Raw genomic sequence first — 25,192 nt, 5'->3', positions numbered from 1 at the left:
TGTAGCCCATAATGTGTGTGAGCAGGTCTCGGTGACACTATGTTTGGCTCGGCCCGATGGACCAGTTGACACACGCTCCCAGGAGACCTTCTGCTTCGTACAGGTAACAGCAGCACAGTCCTCTCACTGCATTCATCTGGACACTTCCTGGTCCAGGTCTGTCATGGTTCCATTGTTTGCAACATGTGTGCATGTTTGGACAGAGCTGACCAGAAAAATACATGAAAATGATTTGCAACAAAGGCAGACGATGTGCAACCTTTGTATTTTGGATCCTACCCGACGTTGTCCTTGGTGGATGATTATAATTCATTTCACAGTCTGATTCAAAACAAGATGTCTTTGTCTCCGTGCAGATGAGAAACCCTGAGTTCTGCACTCAGTGGCAGCTGTATTAAGGCTGCCCCACACATAACCTCATGTCATGTTAAAGTTAACAGTTTTCTTCCTGTAGTGTGCAGATTCATTCATGAACAACAAGAGTCCCGACTAAAAAAACGGAAATCTTGTGAAATATCTCGCTATCAAACGTGACTTTAGTGTAAACAAACATGGCGGACGACGGGCAGGAGGAATTAGGGATGTTAGTTTTTACTTTGTACTGAATATTCATGAAGGATGGATGGATGGAGTCATGGAGACACATTAAATAAACCACAAAGTTGGGATGTGACGGTGAGGAAATGTTCCAACCGGTTAATAAACTTGTGACAACACCGGTGTTACCGATTACACCGGATATTTTACAAGAACAGATGACGGTCAACATGTGTAGCGCGCTGACTCTGATCTTTACCGTCAGGTGGCGGTGTGTCTGACCTCTCTGGTGGAGCTTTCTCTGTGAGGCCGCAGGTTCCTACCTGGCGCCGCTGCACCGTGCTCACCGGCTGTGACTGCTCCGTCCTCCTCGCGGCGATTACCTCATTAACGCCATGGTTCTCTTATATCATTGGGTTTAAATCTGAAATATTGCAAAATAGGTGCGTTTGCTTTTTGCTTCGACACCAAATCCTCCGCCATCTCAGTCTCTCAACTCTCTCTCGTCCCGTGTGTGAAATCTCCGTATGGATGCATTCACTGTCAGTTTGTAGCGTTCATCGTCCGACTATCTGTTGATAACACGCCACTGATTCGTCAAAATTAACTAAATGTGTTTTATTTCTGTAAAAAAACAGCAAAATGGAGGTGGGGGCGGTGGGTATGTAATGTAATCGGTGTGACCCGACCACCGTGTAACATCGACTACCATAACAAGACCACCACAAAACAAACCACATTTGTTGCCACTCATCAACCAGTTGCTCCTCCATCTCTGAGCTCCATCTTACTACTACTTTACGCTTCACGTTTAGCATTAGCTCATGCATTAGCCGCGGCCGCCATGAGGGCAGTGGTTTTCCTTCGTTCTTCAGTCAGCTTGGTTCTCTATTGGCTGTCGTTCTTTCCCACGTGACTGCGTCATCGTCTGTTCTCGGGGTTCCCCACACACAACAGGACATCCCATCGGAAATATTCAACATGAGCAAATTATTTAAATTAAATTATTGAGCAAATATTCAACATGTTTAATGCTTTGCTGACCATCGTCTGGAGGAATCAGGACCAGAATCAGCTGGATTCTGGTGTGGTGTGGACCCGGCATTAGGTATACCTGTACACCTGCTCGTTAATGCAAATATCTAATCAGCCGATCGTGTGGCAGCAATTCAATGCATAAAGCACGCAGACGTGGTGAAAAGGTTCAGCTGTTGTTCAGACCAAACGTCAGAAGTGACTCTGACTGTGGAATGATTGTTGGTGGTTTGAACCCGCTCCCTATGTAGATATAAACGGCTCTTTCTAAGCTAACAAAAACACAACGCTTCTTATTATCAGGTGATTATACAACATACTTATTAATATTATATTCCATTTCTGCCAGTAGATCCCACTAAATGTTACACACTGGTCTTTCAAACAAAGTTCTGTCCAGATCTTACACACTGCACCTTTAAGAATAGCGAGTTGACACCAAAAAGCTGATGAAATCATTTTAAAAAGTAAAAGACTTTGATGGTGCCTGACATGTTTAGGAACGTCAGCGGGAGACCTGAACTCTGAGCTATTAGAAGATGTGCACATATGAAGTCATGAATATGCATCAGTCAGTCATTGAAACCACACAGTGGTCCAGAATAATGATGGCAGTGTTGATGTGTGTGTAGGACTTGGCTCTGGACATGGCCCACTTCCTCCTTGACAACATAGCTCCACAGGAAGCATTACTATTGGATGATGAACAAGTAAGTAGGAACGACCTTGAGGGCTCTAAAATGTGTTCCATTCAATATAAAATGTCCCTTTTTTTAGGCGAGGCCTACACAGTATTTGTCATGTTTTTAATACTGCTTCATTGGTTATCTTTGTCCAGGGGTCAGCAACCGTTACTATCAAAAGAGCCATTTTAGGCAACAAAAAAAATCTGTCAGGAGCCGCAAATCATTTGATCATTGTGATGAAGGTAACACAGTTTATAGTCTCAAGTATATAGTATATAAGTCTAATGCAGTGAGGGCCAAAGAGACAATGTACTACGGAGTATTAGGGCCACATTGAGGGAAAAAACATCTGAGATTTACACAATAAAATCAGAATATTACGAGAAAAAAGTCTGAATACTATGAGAATAAAGTCGTAATATTACAAGAATAAAGTGATAACTTTACGAGAAAAAAATAATATATCACGTAAAATTACTACTTTATAATATTTTGACTTTATTTTCATAATACTACAACTTTTTTTCTCGTAAACCTATGACTTTATTCTCATATTATTAGGACTTTATTCTGGAAATCTCCGATGTATTATTTTTCCTCAAAGTGACCCTAATACTCCGTCGTACCGTCGTACCATAGACCTACAACAATGATAAATAAAAATGAAAATGTAAACAAAAAACAGTTATTCATGTCCATTTTTAAAAATCCCCAGGGAGCCACTGGAGAGGGGCTGAAGAGACGCAGGTTGCTGACCTCTGGTCTAGATACAGACGTAGGCAAAGTTGTTGGTACCCTTCCGTTAAAGAGAGAAAAACCCACAATGGTCACTGAAATAACTTGAAACTGACAAAAGTAATAATAAATAAAAATGTACTGAAAATGAACTAATGAAAATCAGACATTGTTTTTGAATTGTGGTTCAATAGAATCATTTAAAAAACAAACTAATGAAACTGACCTGGACAAAAAATGATGGTACCCCTAGAAAAGATGTAAAATAATGTGACCATAGGGACATATTAAACTAAGGTGTGTCCTGTAAATAGCATCACAGGTATCTTCAAACTTGTAATCAGTCAGTCTGCCTATTTAAAGGGTGAAAAGTAGTCACTGTGCTGTTTGGTATCATGGTGTGTACCACACTGAACATGGACCACAGTAAGCTAAGGAGAGAGTTGTCTCAGGAGATCAGAAAGAACATTATAGACCTTCATGTTAAAGGTAACAGCTATAAGACCATCTCCAAGCAGCTTGATGTTCCTGTGACTACAGCTGCACATATTATTCAGAAGTTTAAGGTCCATGGGACTGTAGCCAACCTCCCTGGACGTGGCCGCAAGGGGAAAATTGATGACATATTGAAGAGACGGATAATACGAATGGTAAGCAAAGAGCCCAGAACAACTTCCAAAGAGATTAGAGGTGAACTCCAAGGTCAAGGTACATCAGTGTCAGATCGCACCATCCGTCACTGTTTGAGCCAAAGTGGACTTAATGGAAGACAACCGAGGAGGACACCAAATCATAAAAAAAGCGAGACTGGAATTTTCCAAAATGCATATTGACAAGCCACAAAGCTTCTGGGAGAATGTCCTTTGGACAGATGAGACAAAACTGGAGCTTTTTGGCAAGTCACATCAGCTCTATGTTCACAGACGAAGAGATGAAGCATCCAAAGAAAAGAACACTGTACCTAATGTGAAACATGGAGGAGGCTCGGTTATGTTCTGGGGCTGCTTTGTTGCATCTGGCACAGGGTGTCTTGAATCTGTGCAGGGTGCAATGAAATCTCAAGACTATCAAGGCATTCTGGAGCGAAATGTGCTGCCCAGTGTCAGAAAGCTTGGTCTCAGTTGCAGGTCATGGATCCTCAAACAGGATAATGACCCAAAACACAGCTAAAAACACCCAAGAATGGCTAAGAACAAAACATTGGACTATTCTGAAGTGGCCTTCTATGAGCCCTGATCTAAATCCTGTTGAACATCTGTGGAAGGAGCTGAAACATGCAGTCTGGAGAAGGCACCCTTCAAACCTGAGACAGCTGGAGCAGTTTGCTCACGAGGAGTGGGCCAACATACCTGTCGACAGGTGCAGAAGTCTCATTGAGAGTTACAGAAATCACTTGATTGCAGTGATTGCCTCAAAAGGTTGTGCAACAAAATATTAAGTTAAGGGTACCATCATTTTTGTCCAGGCCAGTTTCATCAGTTTGTTTTTTTAAATGATTCTGTTGAACCACAATTCAAAAACAATATCTGATTTTCATTAGTTAATTTTCAGTGAATTTTTATTTATTATTACTTTTGTCAGTTTCAAGTTATTTCAGTGACCATTGTTGGTTTTTCTTTCTTTAACGGAAGGGTACCAACGATTTTGCCTACGTCTGTATTTGTTGATATTGTTGATATTGTTGTTATTGGATTTGAATGAAATCAGATTGTGTCTAGCAGTAAGACATGTCACATGACTCAAATAACAGCATGCAAAGAAGTGTTTTTCGAAGGGGAGACGACCTGTCAGTATTTTGTGTGTGTCAGATTCCGTTGAAAGAGTGTGAGAAGATGGATCAGAACCTGGCCCTGGCCCTGAAACACCTTACCTTGCTCCACCAGAGGACTGAACCAGTGGTGGACAGACAGACGGCCGTCACAGCGACACACAGTGGCACAGACGGACACGACACAGAGACACACAAGGAGACATGTACGGATGTCTCCACACTGCTGGACAGTAGCACCGGTGAGTTAGAATGACACCGTTTTAATTATCGGTATAAAAACAGTTTTAAAATCAAAGGATTTCATGAGAGAGTAACCATAGATGTCAGTCTTATACACAAACAAATATAATATAAAAATGTCCTTACCGCAACATCTAAAGCGGTTATGGTATGGACATCTTTCGATTTTTGCTAATATTGCTAAATGACAATATTCTAGATGAATGGCAGCTCGCAAGGTGTGCTACGTTAGCTTTGACTCTAATATACATGAATTCAACAGTAATAGGAAGTTATTTTTTAAATGTGGTTCAAATAATTAATAATAACACTGTGTATATATTTATCAAGCATTGCACTGCAAACTTTAACATAAATCCAATATTTCATCGCTGGGACTTGAAAATGTCCGTAGTAGCAGAACCAGCCTCACATGTTGGTCTGACTGGAGACTGATCACACAGCTGCATGCTGTTCCATTCACATGTGACTTCCATGCTTTTGGAGGATGATGTCCTCTGGTTGACATTAGATGCGCCCCGGTGGTTCAGTAACAGCACATTCTGGCTTTGGCACCAGTACTAATTAGGGATGCACTGAGCATTTCCTTCCCTGATACCGATTCTGATACCTAAACTCAGGGCGTCAGCGGTGCCGAGTACTGAACGCTCTCTGTGCTGTACTGATGAAGATCATTAACATCAGCTAGCTAGAAGAGGAGATGGTCAGGCAGCTCAGTAGTGTTTTGACTTTGTCAAGGAGGTTTATGAAGTAGTGTTGAAGTAATGCTTCTAACGACAGATAAACAGTGATCACAGGACAGCTGAGGGGACACGTTTCACTCAGTCAGTCCTGCTTCCAACTCAGCTGGTAAACCACGGGGCTTCTCTGCAGTCTGCAGTCTGCAGTCTGTGCTATTTTCTTCATTCCAGTTTAAAAAAAAATAAAAGCTAATAACGGGACATGGTGGGCTTCATTTATGAAAATAAAATATTAAAAAAATATATAATAATGAAAATATTGTTGAGCATAAAAAAAAAAAAGATCATAGAATTTCATTCCAATGTTCTCTGAGTGGCTGATACCCTAGTTTGAATTAAGACTAATATCTGTAGCAGTGAACTGCTATATTGGTGTTTCTCTCCACCAGGAGGTGTCCACCTCGCTCCGTTCCATCTTATTTAGTTGAGTCCACCCCCTCACCGTTTCTCTTTTTTCTTCCTCTCCAGCCGTGTCTCAGTGCCAGCAGCTCTCCAGCCTGCTGCACTTGGCAGCCGGTCACGGTCTGAGGAGAGTGGCAACGTTCCTCCTGCAGCAGCCGGGAGCCAGGGAGGCGCTGAGGAGGCCCAACGCTCAGGGACTGACCGCAGCACGTCTGGCAGAGAGCAGAGGACATCAGGAGCTGGTGGCGCTCTTCACACAGTGAGTACCTGATACCACCAATCAGGAGCGGTTGAGTTAGTGTTAGAGTTTGGTTTGACTATATTTCATAACCAAGGCTTTCAATCAGTTAAAAAAGTTAATCACGATTAATCACAAATTAATGTCACTTTTTTATCTGTTCTAAATGAACCTTAAAGGGAGATTAGTCAAGTATTTAATACTGTTATCAATATGGGAGTGGACAAATATGCTGCTTAATGCAAATGTATGTACTTTATATATTTATTATTGGAAATCAATTAACAACACAAAACAATGTCAGATATTGTCCAGAAACTAGTGTTACGCGGTTTACCGATACTGGAAAGGTATCGTGATACCCTGCCGTTAAAAACGGTACGACATCCCGTTTTATTAGTACCGGTACTTTAAGAATGACAGTGTTTAAATAGGAGCTGTGAGTTGCGTCGATGTTCGGCCGCAGGGTTGTGTGTGTGTGTGTGTGTGTGTGTGTGTGTGTGTGTGTGTGCACCGCTCTGCTTTAGAGGACGCCATCAGGAAACAGGAAAATAAAAATGATTTCTAGAGACAATTCAATAGTAGCTGGACATTCTACCCAATTCTATGCCTTTACCACCAGCACACCAGATGGGAGATGTCCGACCCAACAACAGAACTGATGTGTGTGAGGTTTTCGGACCTTTCCTCCAGTCCTTTTATCAAGCTTAATGCCATTTGTTCACAATAAACAACAAAATGAAAGATTGCCATGAAATTACTGAGAGTCATGCTCCCCAGAGGATGAAGTCTTTTCATCTAGGACATTCCACAAGCTTTCCTCTAGCTCCACTGTCAGGGCCAAATATGAACCTTCTATTTCACCTTCTATTCTGTAATCCCCCTCCAACCCAAACCGGTGCCTGTACAACACCGGTGTGTGTGTGTGTGTGTGTGTGTGTGTGTGTGTGTGTGTGTGTGTGTGTGTGGAGATGGTGAGTCATCTCCTCACACACAGAAGAGATTATACCCTTTTACTGTTCCTCCTGCTCTGCCCTTGTAGTCAGTCGCTCCCTTCAGTGGTGAAGGAAAAGGAAAGAGAAAACAAGGGGTGGAGGAGTGTAAGGACAGATTAATAGAGGGAGGAGAGTCAGAGAACAATGGTTTTGTACACAGCTGCTGGTGACTGACAGAGACATAAACTCAGACAGGGAGGGAGGAGGGTTGAGTTTTCACCTAGCCTAGCCCACAGGAAAGCCTCACCTACTCTGTGGCTCTGCACACAATTTTAGCCTCTTTTAGCTGGTAGTTTTGTTTTTTACGTCACATACTGTTCAGTGTTAGGGCTCTCATCAACCTGGTTGAGGGCCATATAGGCGGCGGCTGAGGACACCACCGTCTGGGAGGCGCTGAACAAATAAATAAAGACAGACAGAAATACACTTTTTCATCTGCCTGGCCACTTATTTGTTAATAATAGTGACTAAACTCTTTGAAGCCAACAATATCAGGGACCAATTGTTTATTTATATTATAATAAATACAGTTATTTATGAAAATAAAAATCTAAATTTTTGTCTTGAGTAGGGATGTGACAGTGAGGAAATGTTCCCACCGGTTCATAAACTTGTGACAACACCGACGTTACCGATTACACCAACGTTACCGATTACACCGGCGTTACCGATTACACCAACGTTACCGATTACACCGGCGTTACCGATTACACCGACGTTACCGATAACACCGACGTTACCGATTACACCGACGTTACCGATTACACCGCTGTTACGGATAACACCGCTGTTATCGATTACACAACGTTACCGATTACACCGACGTTACCGATTACACCGACGTTACCGATTACACCGCTGTTACCGATTACACCGCTGTTACCGATTACACCGACGTTATCGATTACACAACGTTACCGATTACACCGGCGTTACCGATTACACCGGCGTTACCGATTACACCGCTGTTACCGATTACACCGCTGTTACCGATTACACCGCTGTTACCGATTACACCGGCGTTACCGATTACACCGGCGTTACCGATTACACCGCTGTTACCGATTACACCGACGTTACCGATTACACCGGCGTTACCGATTACACCGCTGTTACCGATTACACCGATTACACCGCTGTTACCGATTACCGATTACACCGCTGTTACCGATTACACCGGACATTTTACAAGAAAAGATGACGGTCAATATATGTAGCGCGCTGACTCTCTGGTGGTGGTGTGCCTGGTCTCTGGTAGAGCTTTCGCTGCGGGGCTCATTACCTCATTAACGTCATGGTTCTCTTATAGCATTGGGTTTATATCTGAATTATTGCTAAATAGGCGCGTTTGCTTTTCATTTCGACACCAAATCCTCCGCCATCTCTCGGTCTGTCAACTCTCTCTCTGTGTGTGAAATGTGACTCTTGCTGCTCTGAGCTGAGACTCCGTACGGAGCAGACACTTTCACTGTCAGTTTGTAGCATCTGTCGCCAAAATTAATTAAATGGGTTTTATTTCTGTAAAAAAAGCAAAACAACAGTGGTGGGTACGTAATGTAATCGGTGTTTACCCGACCACCGTGCTACACACCGAGTCTTAAGACCATCGGGATGTCTGATGTGTGTTGTGATTTACGGGGCTAGAACCCTGACAGGGAGGGCTCCAAATCCGAATTCTGCCTAGGGCACCAAAAGGACTAGAGCCGGCCCTGACCTCGTTGACTAACTGGTGAACATAGTGGAGCATTTAGCAGCTAAAGAGCCAGATATTTCCCTCAGGAGTGGGTGGAGACCAAAAACAGAGCTAAAAGAGAGACCCAAACATGAAATGAATGACCGTGTAGCTCTTTAGCTGCTCAATGCTCCTCTTTGTTCACCAGCTAGTCTCTAACTGTGTCTATAGGTCTCTAGTCTCTAGTGTGTGGTAGGTTTATCAGAGCTTTGTCTCTGGAAACAGCTGCCTGCTGCGGCTGGAAACGATGCTCTGAGAGCGGGGAGACTGAATGAAACAGTAAATGTGTGGGTGTAAAGTGAAAACCTGCTCTCTGTGTTTGTAACAATGTCAAACAGCCACCACAGTTTAAGTGTTGTCAGGGATCTGTGTTTTAATCAGTTATGGACTAAGTTGGCAGACAGGACAGTCTAATGCCGTCACTATGAAGAGAAACCAGTTTACAGCACACATCGCTCTCAGGGAGTATGTATGTGTGTGTGTGTGTGTGTGTGTGTGTGTGTGTGTGTGTGTGTGTCACAGTGGGAAGTGGTTTCTTTGTCTCTTGACAGTAACTAGTACCTGAGAAAGCACCGTCTGCATTATTATCGACAGGCATATTATGCTGGTGATGGTGAGCAGCACCTCCGTGGCTCAGACTGAACTGGGAGGTGTTCTGAGAACAATGAGCATCAGAGCGCTGATTGGCAGCTCAGCTGATCCTAGCTCAGGGTGTGGGTGGATCTGGGGAGGGCGTGGTTACAAAGTCTGCGTGAGTGATGTGATGTCATCCACCACACAGGGCTGTGTGTGGCACAAAGGCTGGGTGTTGTGTGCTGGTCAGGATTTGTTGTCTAGTTGTTTGATTTTTTCAGGAGCTCTCAGTCATTCAGTCATAGATATTTATCGCGGCAGCTCCTCCGTTTTATTTCCTGAGTTCTCAGTTGTGCAGTTTGAGACTCAAACTTCCAGCCAATAGAAATCATTTCCCTTTACATTGACTCACACAGCGGACAGGTAAGAATCTCACAGGTGCTTTTCCCTTTTACTAGAGTCTCAATCCTTTTACTACATTATTGAAAAGACAAGAAGAGAGGTAATTACATGGACAAGTTGTGTGTGTGTGTGTGACCAAAAGAAAAACAACAACTGTAAAACAGAGCTGGGCAATGTATCGATATTATATGGATATTGTGATATGAGACTAGATATTGTCTTAGATTTTGGATATCATAATATGGCATAAATCTTGTCTTTTCCTGCTTTTCCAAGAGATGTAATTTTCTGAACATACCAGACTGTTCTAGCTGTTCTACTATCCACTTAAAGCTGCAGTAGGCAAAGTGTTTACGGCATCATTGGGCAAAAATCCCATAATAACCTTTCAGCATATTGTAATTCAAGTGTTCTGAGAGAAAACTAGACTTCTGCTCCTCCTCATGGCTCTGTTTTCAGGCTTTAGAACATCTAGCCCGTGACGGGAGACTTTGACCAATCACAGGTCATTTCAGAGAGAGAGAGAGCGCTCCTATTGGCTGTGCTCTGGCTGGTGGGCGGTGCTTGGTATTTCCTCAGCAGATCTCAACGTGGTGACCAAGTCACAAACTTTCTAATTTTACAGCTAAACCGTGCACTACAAGATGATTCTGAGAACATGTGAAGAGAGAAATAGGCATTAACGTAACAGAATATTGATTCATATTTGATCAGCGCTGCCTAGTTTGACCGTTTGATCAGAGTTTGTGAGTGATTGACAGCTGCTCAGAGACGGCAGCTGGACGGCAGACTCCAGATCAGCTCTGATTGGTTGTTTTCCTCCGGTCTGAGAAATCTTGCAGATGCCATTAGAAGCATGGGGGAAACCAGAGGACACAGAGACACATGATTTCTTTCAGATTACCTGTCTCATGTACTACTGTCACGATATAGTGACCGTTTAATAAAAATAACTTTATTTAATTATATTTGCTCCATTACTGATGATAAGTTATCAAAAATCGTATTGTCTAAGTATTTTGTGAACGCACCAATAGTCAACCCTATCGAGGTATTTGGTAAAAAATATGGTGATATTTGATTTCCTCCATATTGCCCAACCCTACTGTAAAAGTGCAGTTTGTTTAGTAAATGTTGTCAAGCTTTTCTCAGATAGAAATATTATAATATGTCATTACAGGTATGAGACGTCCTCAAATGTCCAAGCGGAACCAAAGGAGCAGGCGCACTTTTACCCAGAAGGCAGAGTGTTTCAGCACCACGCAGACCTCGGTACCTACACCCTAACATTCCCAGGCCTCGATCAGAGAGAGAGGGGGACGGAGACACTCAGCAGTGAAGACCTCTACTTACAGGAGGAGGTGGAGGAGCTGAGGAGACGGATCCGTCTTCACAGGGACAAAAAGGTGAGCCTCACACTCAGCCCCCACTGAGAGCTCACAGAAGCCCTGTTTCCACCTCAGGAACCTTCCCCGGAACTAGGAACCTTTTGAGGAACTCATCGCGTTTCCAGGGTCTAAATGAAGTTCTGGGGCCTTTTTACCCTCCAAAAAGGGCCTGGTCGGAGGGGGTAGTACTTTCTAAAAGCGCTGAAACTTTCGTGTGGAGTTTGCAGGGATGACCGTCACTGATTGGTCAAACACACACACACAGCGCCACCGCTTCAACAGCTTCAACAGCTTCAACTCGTGTACCGCTTCATTCATTAACAAGGAAGTACTCTAGTAGTTAAGCCTGGTTTACGCTCCCCGTAGTGAAGCCGGCGCGAGGTGTGCGCGTCAGAACATTACGTCATTAAGGCTTTCACATGGTGCGCGAAGGCTCCACAAGTTGTCGCGGTGCTCTGTCGTGCACCTCTTTTTGTAACTACGCGCCGACTGCGCCTTTTATTTCAACATGGACGCCTTCGAGGGATGACTGGACGAGCAGGTTCACCTGTACAGACATCTCTACAACTGTGAGAGACCGCAAGGAGAGTCACATGACCGCAGGGACAGTCACATGACCGCAGGGACAGTCACATGACCGCAAGGACAGTCACATGACCGCAAGGACAGTCACATGACCGCAGGGACAGTCACATGACCGCAGGGACAGTCACATGACCGCAAGGACAGTCACATGACCGCAGGGACAGTCACATGACCGCAAGGACAGTCACATGTCATGGACAGTCACATGTCATTAAATATTTGGAAAGAAAAAGGCAACACACTGGGAAAAGGTGTCTTTCTGCTGCAGGCTGTGAAAGAATCTGAGAGATCGTTTTGCTAAAGCTAAAAAAAGGTCTGATTGGGCGCCTGGGTTAGCTCAGTTGGTAGAGCGGGCGTCCATGTATTAAGGCTTGGTCCTGACCGCGGCGGCCCGGGTTCAAATCCGGCCTGTGGCCCTTTCCGCATCCACTCTCTCTCTCCCCCCTTTCACGACTCTATCCACTGTCCTGTCATAAAAATGGAAAATGCCCCCAAAAAAATAACTTTAAAAAAAAAAAAAAAAAAGGTCTGATGTAAAGAGACGACCCGAGGGGAAACACCGAGAGACAGGAAGTCATTTAGACTTGGAGGTAAGCGACAGTAATAATTACAGGACACAAATGCAACGTTTGGCGTTACGTACGTCGGTGTTTAGTGTTTACTACTGTTGCCAGGCAACCTACTTTTCCTCTCGTTGACTTCTTGCTTATCCACATGATATTTTGTTTGTAGATCTCCTGGTGTTTCGGAGTATAGAGCAACGAACAACACGCTGTGCATAAACGTCTATGTGTATGCTCGTAGTGCACGCGCCACGATGTCTCGCGCGAGCATAAACAAAGTTTCAGGCTCTGCTATCGGCCTCCCAACTCATAAAAAAAGACAGAGAGAAAAAGAGAGATTGCGCAAGCGAGCTGAGAGGGTGGGAAATTCTTGCATATTATACACTTAAAGGGACTGTTTGTAAGAAACAGAAATGTCTTGTTAACAGCGACACCTGTGGCCGTTAAGTCAATGAAAGTCAGCGTCCTGTTGCTCGCGCTCGCCCGTGTGCACGCGCTATCTGAATGTGAACGAGAATCGCTCAAAACAGTAAGGCGACACACGTCAGCTAAAAGCACAATATCACTCTATATTTCAGCTGCTTGGCAGTAATGTTAGCTGACCAGACGAAGGTCTCTCCATGAATCACTGCTGATCCTAGTGTTGGCTTTTCCTGCCTCAGCCTCCCGACCGCGGCCGGAGGGAACGGGGGAGACGCCGGAGTTTTGGTCGGAGACGATAACGTTTCTCTCTCAAACCTCTGTTGGTCTGGAGGAGCTGCAGCAGTTATTTCTGCACAAACGTCCACTGTACATTCACTAGATATTCTCAGAGCTAAACTAACTCTTCTGCAGTGTGGAGTGTGCGCGCATGCACGTCTAGAGGTGGAGCCAGCTGAGCAAGGGAGAATGAGCGCAGTGTGTGAGTGAAGGCAGGCAGAGGAGCAGAGTACAGCAGAGACTCCGGCCCTGGAGACCAAAGCTACGGTCTCCCCTGTGTCTTCTGACCATGGTCGGGGGGCTGAAGCAGGAAGAGTTGACACTGTTTAACAGACGGGCTTCACTAGATACAACCAAGAGGTTTTGTTGCTTCACTGTAGTTTGTGTTGGAGTCTGAGTCTGAACAGCGTAGCCACACGCGTGTGCACATGGGACACCGATCCACAATGATTTATACGTGTAAGAAGTTATAAACAGTCCCTTAATGACAATTGTATTTTGTATTACAAGTTTTCTGAAATTTTATGTTTGAATATGCAAATGAGGCGTTATCTAATGTTAACTGTTGGTGAATTTAGGAAAAATCTACAGATGCAAATAGTAGTAAAATAAACACCTGAATATGTATTTTGGATGCTTTCCTTCCACCAGTCTGAAAGAAGACGAGTTATAGAATTAAAATAGCCCAAACTCTAGAAAGCCAATGTTTTGGCCTGTAGTGTCTCACCTTCAATTTAATTTTGGCGTTTTTACCTGCCAGTCAGACAGTTTGGTTAATGACATTTTCCATCATCCTTCTTGCAGGGAAACGCCGACTCTCCCGGTACCATCGCACCGACACATGACCTGCAGCCCTGCTCCAACGGTCTGTCTGTGGTAACCATAGAGACCTGCAGCACAACAACAGAGGAACGGGGAAGTCCTCCGTCACTGGAGGAGAGACCAGAAGGGGAGGACTCTGCTGGTGTCACTCATACATCCTGTACCAGTGGAAGTCTTTGTCAGAGCCAGGAAGCTGGTGGAGAACAGAAGGGTACAACAGCTGCCGACTCTCCTGCTGGCCGCAACAGGAAAAACAGAAAGAGAACTACAAAAACTACAAGACATGCAACAGAATCTCCAGGAAATAACAGAAGCACCCCAGAGGCCGGTAGAGGGAATGCACGGAGGCCCGCAAAGGCAACAGGAAGTAGAACAGAGACAGATGGAAGTATTTCACCCCGAGAACCAGGGGTGGCATCTTTGATTGATGACGAAGGAGCCTCAAAAAGTCCCAGAACAGAAGACACTCCATTACCCATAAAGCCAGTTTCTGCAGCAGGTGGTGATGGGAAGTGTGCTGGCAGGAAGGCAGTGGCCTTGCCTGCCACCACAATCGTAGAAAAACAGGAAGGAGAGAAGTGGGAAGTTGACCTGCTGATATGTGAGCGAGTTGTAGAGACAGAAGCTCTGACTGAGACGGAGCGGGGAGACACTGACAGCGTCTCAGCACAAGAAGCTACAGACAACGTTGCTCTGGAATCAGCTGCAGAGAAGACAGGTAAGTTCACCAGCGTGTCCGTTCACTCAGTGAATGGAGATGCAAATATGAAAAGTTTGTTTTGGTTATTTGAAATTGCAGAGATTCTACCACATAAAACTACAGTTTTACCTACATTAAATAATACAAATCAGCTTGTGATTTGGGAACAGACAAAGTAGAGGAACACTGAGTTGGTGTTTTTGGGTTGTTGATGAACTATTACACCCAAGGGGGAAATTGGATTGCAGTGCGGCAACAAAAGAAACACAAGTCACAAGCATATCAGAGACTATAGAGTGCTTCAGAGATGACGTATTCTTGTAGGCCAACCAGGAAGTTAGCATCTCCCCTGTTCCCTCCACTAACAGCCAATGGGATTGTTCCATTAGGTTTTGGATTATTGCAGAAATAAGCTCTATGGTAAACAAACATTTATGGTATTTACATGTTTTGCTCAGCAAGATAATCTTCACAAATAAACACCACTTTTATGTGAATCACCAGAAGTAAAAAGAAGAACAGATTGGTGAGAGAATGAACAGAGTGGTTAGAGTGAACAGAGTGGTGAGAGAGAACAAACAGAGTGGTGAGAGAGAACGAACAGAGTGGTGAGAGTGAATGAACAGAGTGGTTAGAGTGAACAGAGTGGTGAGAGAGAATGAACAGAGTGGTTAGAGTGAACAGAGTGGTGAGAGAGAATGAACAGAGTGGTTAGAGTGAACAGAGTGGTGAGAGAGAACGAACAGAGTGGTGAGAGAGAACGAACAGAGTGGTTAGAGTGAACAGAGTGGTGAGAGAGAATGAACAGAGTGGTTAGAGTGAACAGAGTGGTGAGAGAGAATGAACAGAGTGGTTAGAGTGAACAGAGTGGTGAGAGAGAACGAACAGAGTGGTGAGAGTGAATGAACAGAGTGGTTAGAGTGAACAGAGTGGTGAGAGAGAATGAACAGAGTGGTTAGAGTGAACAGAGTGGTGAGAGAGAACAAACAGAGTGGTGAGAGAGAACGAACAGAGTGGTGAGAGTGAACGAACAGAGTGGTGAGAGAGAACGAACAGAGTGGAGAGAGAGAACGAACAGAGTGGTGAGAGTGAACGAACAGAGTGGTGAGAGTGAACGAACAGAGTGGTGAGAGTGAACGAACAGAGTGGTGAGAGAGAACGAAGAGAGTGGTGAGAGTGAACGAACAGAGTGGTGAGAGAGAACGAACAGAGTGGTGAGAGAACACAAGGCAGAGTGGTGAGAGAGAACGAACAGATTGGTGAGAGTGAACAGAGTGGTGAGAGAGAACGAACAGAGTGGTGAGAGAGAACAAGGCAGAGTGATGAGAGAGAACGAACAGAGTGGTGAGAGAGAACGAACAGAGTGGTGAGAGAGAACGAACAGAGTGGTGAGAGTGAACAGAGTGGTGAGAGAGAACAAGGCAGAGTGATGAGAGAGAACGAACAGAGTGGTGAGAGAGAACAAGGCAGAGTGATGAGAGAGAACGAACAGAGTGGTGAGAGAGAATGAACAGAGTGGCGAGAGAGAACGAACAGAGTGGTGAGAGTGAACAGAGTGGTGAGCGAGAACAAGTCATAGTGGTGAGAGAGAACGAGGCAGAGTGGTGAGAGAGAACAAGGCAGAGTGATGAGAGAGAACGAACAGAGTCGTGAGAGAGAACGAACAGAGTGGTGAGAGTGAACAGAGTGGTGAGAGAGAACGAGGCAGAGTGGTGAGAGAGAACAGAGTGGTGAGAGTGAACAGAGTGGTGAGAGAGAACAAGGCAGAGTGGTGAGAGAGAACGAGACAGAGTGGTTGGAGAGAACAGAGTGGTGAGAGTGAACGAACAGAGTGGTGAGAGAGAACAGAGTAGTGAGAGTGAACGAACAGAGTGGTTAGAGAGAACAGAGTGGTGAGAGTGAACAGAGTGGTGAGAGTGAACAAACAGAGTGGTGAGAGAGAACGAACAGAGTGGTGAGAGTGAACAGAGTGGTGAGAGTGAACGAACAGAGTGGTGAGAGAGAACGAACAGAGTGAAGAGAGTGGTGAGAGTGAAGAGAATGGTGAGAGTTGACAGAGTGGTGAGAGTGAACAGAGTGGTGAGAGTGAACTGACTGGTGAGAGTTGACAGAGTGGTGAGAGTGAACAGAGTGGTGAGAGTGAACTGACTGGTGAGAGTTGACAGAGTGTCGAGAGTGAACCAGAACAGTAGTTGTGTTGAAAAACCAAAACTGAGCTGAAAGACATTAAAACACTCCTACATCTGAGGGGAACTTCAGAGTGGGTGATAATTCTCAGTGGGTTTGTCACTAATAACGACTCCTTTCACATTACACAGTTATTTGACCCATTGTTAATAAAATATTGATTGATGCAGCTTTAACAGGTTTATTAAAACTTAGGTCTTATTTTCATATTTCGATCATGCATGGATCCTAACTATAATAATGATGTACACGCTGAATTACTGGTTGAAATCTGGGAACGCTGCATGTCACCCCCCCCTCTCTGTCTCTATGTGACGGATCACTCTCTGTCCAGTTAAAAGGAAAAAAAAATAAACACTAGATGTCAGACCAACAGAAAGGTCTTTGGGAGAGAAAATGAAGGTAAATGGAGTAACATGATTTGGAACCACTTTATAATAACCATCATATATAATTATATTGTATATTGATAGGTAATTAAACTTAGTTAATAGTTATTTTAGTGTTAGCAAACAATGAAATGATAATTAATAATGATAAATAATTTGAAATGCTATAATTTATTTTATCATTAGTTTGTGTAATATGAAATAATTAGTTTGTAAATTATGTATCGTATCATAGCTGATAAGAGATGAGAACAATTACATTCTGATTACATTAGTAAAGTATTTATTAACAGTTTATTGTTGCACACATATTATTTACAAATGATTTATAAACCTTTAAGAAATCATTTGTAAAACATCTATAAACATTACACAGATAGATGGACCAGAAACCAATTATTAACTATCGAAGTATTTATTAATCATTTAACAAGATATTATAATCATCAGTTGTAACTTTATAATAGCCATCCAAATAATGTTTATAGACGGTTTATAAATTATATCTTAACCATTAACAGATACTTATATATATATGTAATATATAAAAAGTCAGAATGTGTGCAACAATAAACTGTTAATAGATAGTGTACTAATGTAATCAGAATGTAATTGTTATCAGCTATGATGCAATATATAATTTATTAACAAATTATTTCATATTACACAAACTAATTATACAATAACAGAAATTACAGCATTACTAAAAAAATGGTAAAAATGATTATCATTTCTTTGTTTGTTAACAGTAAAATAACTATTAACTAAGTTTAATTAACTATCTATTTACCATTTCTAAGTGAGGGTTATTATAAAGTGATACCGGTGGGTTATAGATATATCATCACAGTTTATGAACTGTCTCCCTGGTTCAGCTTTGACCTCTCCTACTTACCGTAGTTGTGTCTTAATCTGTGCCATCGGGGGTTATTAGTGAACTGTCCGTTTGTTTACAACCTGTCTGATTGTCTGACAGCTCAACCACCGTCTTGCTTTTTTGTTGCAATGTTGCTGTTTTTCCAGATTTCTAATGAACTTGGAGAGTAATCGATGGAAACGATGACCAAAACTATACAAATAACAGACCAGATTTAGCATACATTTATTTTGCAATCCTTAATCTAATCCTCTCTCTCCTTTCAGTAACCATGGGCCAGGAACAATCCCAGGATCCCCAGGAAAGCCAGTCAGACCCAGAGGAGCCGAGCCAACCTGACACCATGACCAGTCCCCAGTCCGGCAGGAGGACCAGCCCAAAGTCCCCGGACACGGAGAGAAAACCCCGGAGAGGGCTATGGCGGGATGGGGGCTGGATTGGAAGCAGAAAGGGATCACCCCCACATGAAGCAGAAACCGTAGCAAAAACAGTCTGGTATCGGGGTGAAAACGTAGACCAGGGTGCCAATGAAGACTGTAACAGAGAGGAAGTGAACTCCCAGTCAGTTTGGTACGACAGTGACACAGAGGATCAGAGAAAACATGAACAGCTGGAGCAGAGAGAATGTGATCTGAGCTCAGCCCAAGCTTCTGGTCTTAGTTCTCCACAGCTGCTAGAGCAGGGTTTTAGTTCTCATCAACTGTCTTCAGCTCTTAGTCAGCCACATGCTGCTGGATCACAGCCAGCGCCGTCACATGGGCCTGCTGCACAAAGACGGGAAGTACACGGATCACAGCGAGAGGAGGAAGTAGGGCCAGATTGGAAGGAGGGAGGAGTGGAGGGAGACAGAGAGGAGGTCAGTAACACAGAGACGACTCACAGCAGAAAGAGTTCTGAAACGGCAGACATCGAAAAGGGAGGAGGAGAGAAGCAAGGGAGCGGAGAGAAAGGAGCAAAGGGCAGGAAGAAGAGGAGGAAGAAGAGGGGGAAGAGAGGAGGCGCAGAGGCCAAGCTTAGCTCCAGCTCCAGCATAGAGTCTCAGAGTCAGACAGACGTAAAAACACAGAGAGAACAAGGGACGAACCTGAACGCTCAGTCAGAGGCCGACTCAGAAGCCAAGGACACGACAGGAAGGGCAGACGTCCAGTCTTCAGCCGATGACACCATGCATCTACCCAGCCAGACGGAGCCAGCTCACGGACCCGACTGTGACGTCACAAACTCGGATCCCAGTGATACCAGTCCAGAGTTCAGCCCGACAGACCACAGGAGAGCAGATCTGACTGCTTCACAGACTCTACAAACAAAGGATGACATCATGAACTGTCATGGACCTGATAACCCAGATTCTACTGTCACTGCTTCAGAACTTAGTCAAGTGGACATCAGAGAGGCAACTATAGAGGAAATCACAACTGTGCAACCAGTAAAAAAGGAAATAACTGGCCCGACACAGCTGGATTTAAAGGGGCTTGCCAGTCCAGCTAAACAAACCGTGGATAATGTGGAGTCATTGTCAGAAATTGAGGATGTGACGGTTGCTGGTGAAGTTGTAACATCCGTGGACCGGACAGGTTCGGTGAAATCTAACTGTCCGAAGGAACTTCCTGTCAAACATTCAGATCCTATAGAATTCACAGAGGACTCGTTTCTTGTGGAATTTCCTGAACAGAATACACAACATGTACGATCCGTGGAGTCGAACACACCAGTACAGCCTGTGGATCCCGCGGGAGGACCCCGAGAATTTATGGAATCCGTGCGTCCGACACAAGCTTGGGGTCTGCCGCTTGAAGGTACAGCGGATGTTTTACCGCTTCAAATACAGGAAGGAAGCGCCGAGACAACTGCGGTGGAATATTTAGAGCATTGCTTGGCCTCTGAGATGCCGAGAGATCAGGAGGAAAAGAGAAATGAGTTGTGGGTGGGTGAAGAGGAAGCAGGCGAGGAAAGAAGTAGGAGTGAAGGAAATGACAGTAGGGTGGTGCACAGCAAGGAGTTGTCTTCCATAGACAGAGAGCGAGAGCAGGACTACAATGAAGGCCTAGTCGCCACAGCGGTAGCAGTTGTAGCGGTAGCAATAGCATCAGCCATGGCTAGCATAGAGCTGAGCCAACGGTTAGCAGACAATCAGTCAGAGAGGCAAGAGTCATCAAACCAGCTGCCAGACCATTTATTCAACACTGTTCAGTCCAAAGACAACTGTCAGCTGTTCCCAGCTCGGACAGAACAGCAACCTGCTGATCAGTTCACCTCTAAAGAACAAGCTAATGTTGAAATATCAGAGGAGGCTAATTGTGTAGTGTCCCAGTGTAACACTGAGACAGAAAAGCTACCAGCTGCACAGCTCAGCAGCAGCCAGCAGGCTAACCCAGACACTCCTAGTTTACCACAAGTCGACAAAGAGGACATCCAAACAGAAAGTACACAAAATATCTGTACATGTCCACTACCTAAAGAAGAGGAAGTTAATATAAAACTTCTGCCAGAAGCAAATGAAATGGTTCCAACCGAGGTAGACGGCCAAGGCCACACGCAGGTAGAGACCCAGCTGCAACTCCCCCGTCCTGGACAACATCCAGAGGCCTCTGACACATTCAGCCATGATTCTGAGGAGAATCCCAGACTAGGAAAGCCCCAAGATCAGTCTGTCTGTCAGGAGGAGAGCGGGATACAACACCGACAGGATGGAGGTGATAGTGACCCTTTACAATCCATAACTGCAGAGGGTGAGGTAGGACGGCAGGACAGTCCACACAGCTCGGAGTGTAAGGAACGTGAGAGCTGTGAAACAGCATTCAGGGACGTGTCGGGCTCAGACTGTCAAGCTGAAGAGCATGAGGGAGATCCACAGCTGGACGGCCAGGTTAAAGCACCACGTGACGGGGAGATTCACACTCTGCCGCTCACTTGCGGCTCAGTGCTTCCCGTCGCCCCCCGTGACTCGACCCCCGTGGCCGATCCCAGTCCAGAGGAGCCGACCGGCCCCGTGAATGATGAAACGGGAGAATACCAGTCATCCATGAAGCTGGTCCCTGCCATCCCTCCTGATGCTGGCAGCAGCGAGTCTGTCGCTATGGACAATGAGGTCGGTGTGTTTGCAGGGCTGGATGAAGACGCTCACGATGCAGTGGATGGATGGAAGGAGAGAGAAAAGATTAAGATGAATAGTGAAGAGGAAGCGAGGAAAGAAATGGTCACAGTGGACGTCACATCCCAGACAGGTGAATGACTCTACTCTACTCTGTACTGTACAGTATGTCCTTCTGGCTTCACAGTCCTACTGTCACTCTTCTCTTTCATTTCCTGCCCTGCTTTCATTCTATTCACCATCTATCTTTCTTTCACACATGAACCTCTCTCTTTATCTGGGCTGAACAATATGGGCAAAATATCTAATTGCACTTCTTTTGGTCTACACAATAAGTTTGTGCAAAGCATTATCACATACTGCGTGTGTTTGTACATGAAAAAGAATAAGCAGTTTGCTTGTTATTAAGGACCTGCCGGGCCGCTTCATTAAAACCGCTCAGTAATTAAGTAAACCTCACTAACTTGTCAAGAAAGAACTGACCAGTTCTAGGGTGTATTAAACATTCATGACTTTGTAACTTTGTTACAAAGTCATGTCACATTTATTGATAAAACCTGCATAATTGTCCGCTGGTGGTATTAATGGCACCTTAATGCACAAGCTCCGAGTACCAGGGGGGTCTCGTGAGATACAAGCTTGGGAACACGTAAGGGATAATGTACAGCTAGCGGGTCGTTGTTGTGAAAGAATCCCCGACAGGGTCTCTCAACGCCCTGAAGGGGATTCTTTCACAACAATGACCCGCTAGCTGTACATTATCCCACTTATTACACGACTACTTACTGAAGAAATCAATATTTTGACACAAAAACGGTCCTCCAGAGTCTGACATCAGAGCTGCACCCATAGCAACGGTCTGTTATACATAGCAACGGTCTGTTATACATAGCAACGGTCTGTTATATATAGCAACGGTCTGCTATGCATAGCAACGGTCTGCTATGCATAGCAACGGTCTGCTATGCATAGCAACGGTCTGCTATACATAGCAATGGTCTGCTATACATAGCAACGGTCTGCTATGTCTGTTATACATAGCAACAGTCTGTTATACATAGCAACGGTCTGTTATACATAGCAACAGTCAGTTATACATAGCAACGGTCTGCTATACATAGCAACGGTCTGTTATGCCTGATATACATAGCAACAGTCTGTTATGCATAGCAACAGTCTGCTATACATAGCAACGGTCTGCTATACATAGCAACAGTCTGATATACATAGCAACAGTCTGATATACATAGCAACGGTCTGCTATGCATAGCAACGGTCTGCTAAACATAGCAACGGTCTGTTATACATAGCAACCGTCTGTTATACACAGCAACGGTCTGCTATGCATAGCAACGGTCTGTTATGCATAGCAACGGTCTGCTAAACATAGCAACGATCTGATATACATAGCAACCGTCTGTTATACATAGCAACAGTCTGCTATGCATAGCAACGGTCTGCTAAACATAGCAACGGTCTGTTATACATAGCAACGGTCTGCTATAGAGCAATTATAGAACGCCGTGATTGACCAATCAGAATGGAGTATTCAACACAGCCGTGTAATAAGGGACTGTAATGTGTTGATACAACGTTCCCGTTCTGCTAAATCAGTAACGTTACATAATATGAGCAGCAGATGAGAGCGAGTCATCTGTTAGAAGCCTGTGTTTACTAATGCACAATGATAAAACGATGATAAACGATGATAAACGATGAGTGCTGAATAAACGTTAGGTAGTTAGCGAGTAAGTACCAGAAGACTGTCTCTGCCTGTTATAAATTTAAATTTTCTATACACTGTGAAATTGTGAACCATCACATGTGAGTGTTTTTGCGGTAGCCACACAACAATAGTAGCTAGTAGCATACATACAGTCATAGTCAAGTCAGTTTTATTTGTATAGCCAAAAATCACAAATCACAAATGTGCCTCAGGGGGCTTTACAATCAGTACAGGATACGACCCCCTCTGTCCTGTACAGTACCACCCTCTCATCGGATAAGGAAAGTTGGGGGCGTGGCTTAGGGCAGAGTCGCCGTAAGGGAAAACAATCCTCTTCCCCCGTCCGGATATGCTCGGAAAGCCCCGTTTTTGATAGCATACATTTACGTACAAAAGTGCCATGTCTTATATAGAGTCCTTGTCCTCACTCGACAAAGAACGTTACGTGCAAAAATCTGACAGAATCAGAGTAGATGATTGTCCATATCTTATAAAAGACAAATGACCCAACTAAATGGCCCAAAGTGTCATTCCCAGATATGTTCTGGTCACCTGGTAAGTGACACTATTACATTTACTCAATACATTGTATGATGAATTAAACTTACCTTTATAATATTAATACCCTACAGCCATATCATGTTATGACGTAATAGACTTGAATATCTGAGTGAACTCCATGCAGGTTCAAGACAGTAGCAGCGCTAATGTTACTCAATGCCATCAGCTTATGTTTTGACATATGTGATATCACGCAGGGATTCACACACAGTGCAACCTAAAGAACTACAGGATGCTCACAACTTCTTCACCAGTGGTTTTGTGGGGGTAGTAGTCAGTCGGAAAATGTCTAGGTCAGACACTGATCTGTTTGGTTGTGATGTGAAGTCATCCTGGAGGGTGACAGACACAGGGGGGCTCACTAGAAATGCATCTATACTTTCATAAGAACGCAGAACTAATACTTTATTGTAATGATGAATAATATGTTGAGAGAATAAGAAACCAACAAGACAAGAAGATAGATAATAACATTGGACATTCTCTGTCCACACACAGTTAAATATGCACTTTCTGTTACGCCATGTAAACAAACCACGTACCGATCAGCTGTGTGCTGGAGATCGGACTGGAGACGTAGCCACTTAAAAGATGGGTGAGTAGTAGGCTACCTGCTCTCTTCCGACGTTTGTGTTATTTTTAAACAGAAAACAGGTTTTATACTTAAGTAAGTAGGTGAAATGAGGAGGTAACATATCAGATAACTCCTCATTTCAACTTTACTTTTTCAAGATTTGACTTGTTTCATCAGAGCCCTGTGAGATTTAATTAGTGTCTGATATTTAGTGACCCTTTCATTTCAGCCTCCATTTTTAACAGTGTGAGTTTTAGCATCGAAGGAAGCCAAGAGACACGGCAGAATAATGTCAGTAACAGGGCAGGGACTGTGTCTCTCTCTCTCTCTCTCTGTGTGTGTGTGTGTGTGTGTGTGTGTGTGTGTGTGTGTGTGTGTGTGTGTGTGTGTGTGTGTGTGTGTGTGTGTGTGTGTGTGTGTGTGTGTGTTTTAACCAACGGAGTGAGGACATTTATGGACAGGGAGGACATTTTGGCCAGTCCTCACTTCTTCAAAGGCCTGTTTTAGGGTTAAGACTTGGTTTTAAGGTTCAGGCTAGAATTGGGTTAGGGTTAGGGTTAGGACAAGGGTAAGGGTTGGGGTAAGGGTTGGGGTAAGGGTTAGGGTAAGGGTTGGGGTTGGGGTTGGGCATTTAGTTGTGATGGTTAAGGGTAGGGTAAGAGGCTAGAGAATGCATTATGTCAATGATGGTCCTCACAAAGATAGAAGTAAAGAGATGTGTGTGTGTTATTGCAGGATGATGATGCAGAGCCACATCATCATCTTGTAACAGTTGTGACTCAGTGACTGACCTGCTGTGTAGCAGTCTTTATTAGTCTGTTACATTCTCCTGTTAGACAGTCTAACCTGGGCCTGTGTTCATAGCTGGTAATGATGGTAACTCTAACATGTGTTCATAGCTAGTGATGATGGTAATTCTAACATGTGTTCATAGCTAGTGATGA

General features: G+C 44.1%; 1 protein-coding gene across 13 annotated transcripts in view; it reads left to right on the top strand.

Annotated features, from left to right (window-relative positions):
• LOC141766908 (uncharacterized) overlaps positions 1-25,192 on the top strand; it is a 155,341-nt gene that overhangs the window by 46,324 nt on the left and 83,825 nt on the right. For all 13 annotated transcript variants that reach the window (XM_074634091.1, XM_074634090.1, XM_074634088.1 and 10 more), the window contains exons 4-10: positions 6-103; positions 2,205-2,282; positions 4,802-5,003; positions 6,213-6,405; positions 11,267-11,492; positions 14,126-14,861; positions 18,563-21,520. In XM_074634091.1, the coding sequence (XP_074490192.1) occupies positions 6-103; positions 2,205-2,282; positions 4,802-5,003; positions 6,213-6,405; positions 11,267-11,492; positions 14,126-14,861; positions 18,563-21,520 (4,491 nt within the window). The remainder of the gene's footprint in view (positions 1-5; positions 104-2,204; positions 2,283-4,801; positions 5,004-6,212; positions 6,406-11,266; positions 11,493-14,125; positions 14,862-18,562; positions 21,521-25,192) is intronic.

The sequence above is a fragment of the Sebastes fasciatus genome, chromosome 4 (assembly GCF_043250625.1).
Source record: "Sebastes fasciatus isolate fSebFas1 chromosome 4, fSebFas1.pri, whole genome shotgun sequence".
Taxonomy (NCBI): Eukaryota; Metazoa; Chordata; class Actinopteri; order Perciformes; family Sebastidae; genus Sebastes; species Sebastes fasciatus.
Note: the sequence above shows the minus strand (reverse complement) of the source record. Positions and strands in the feature narration are given on the sequence as shown.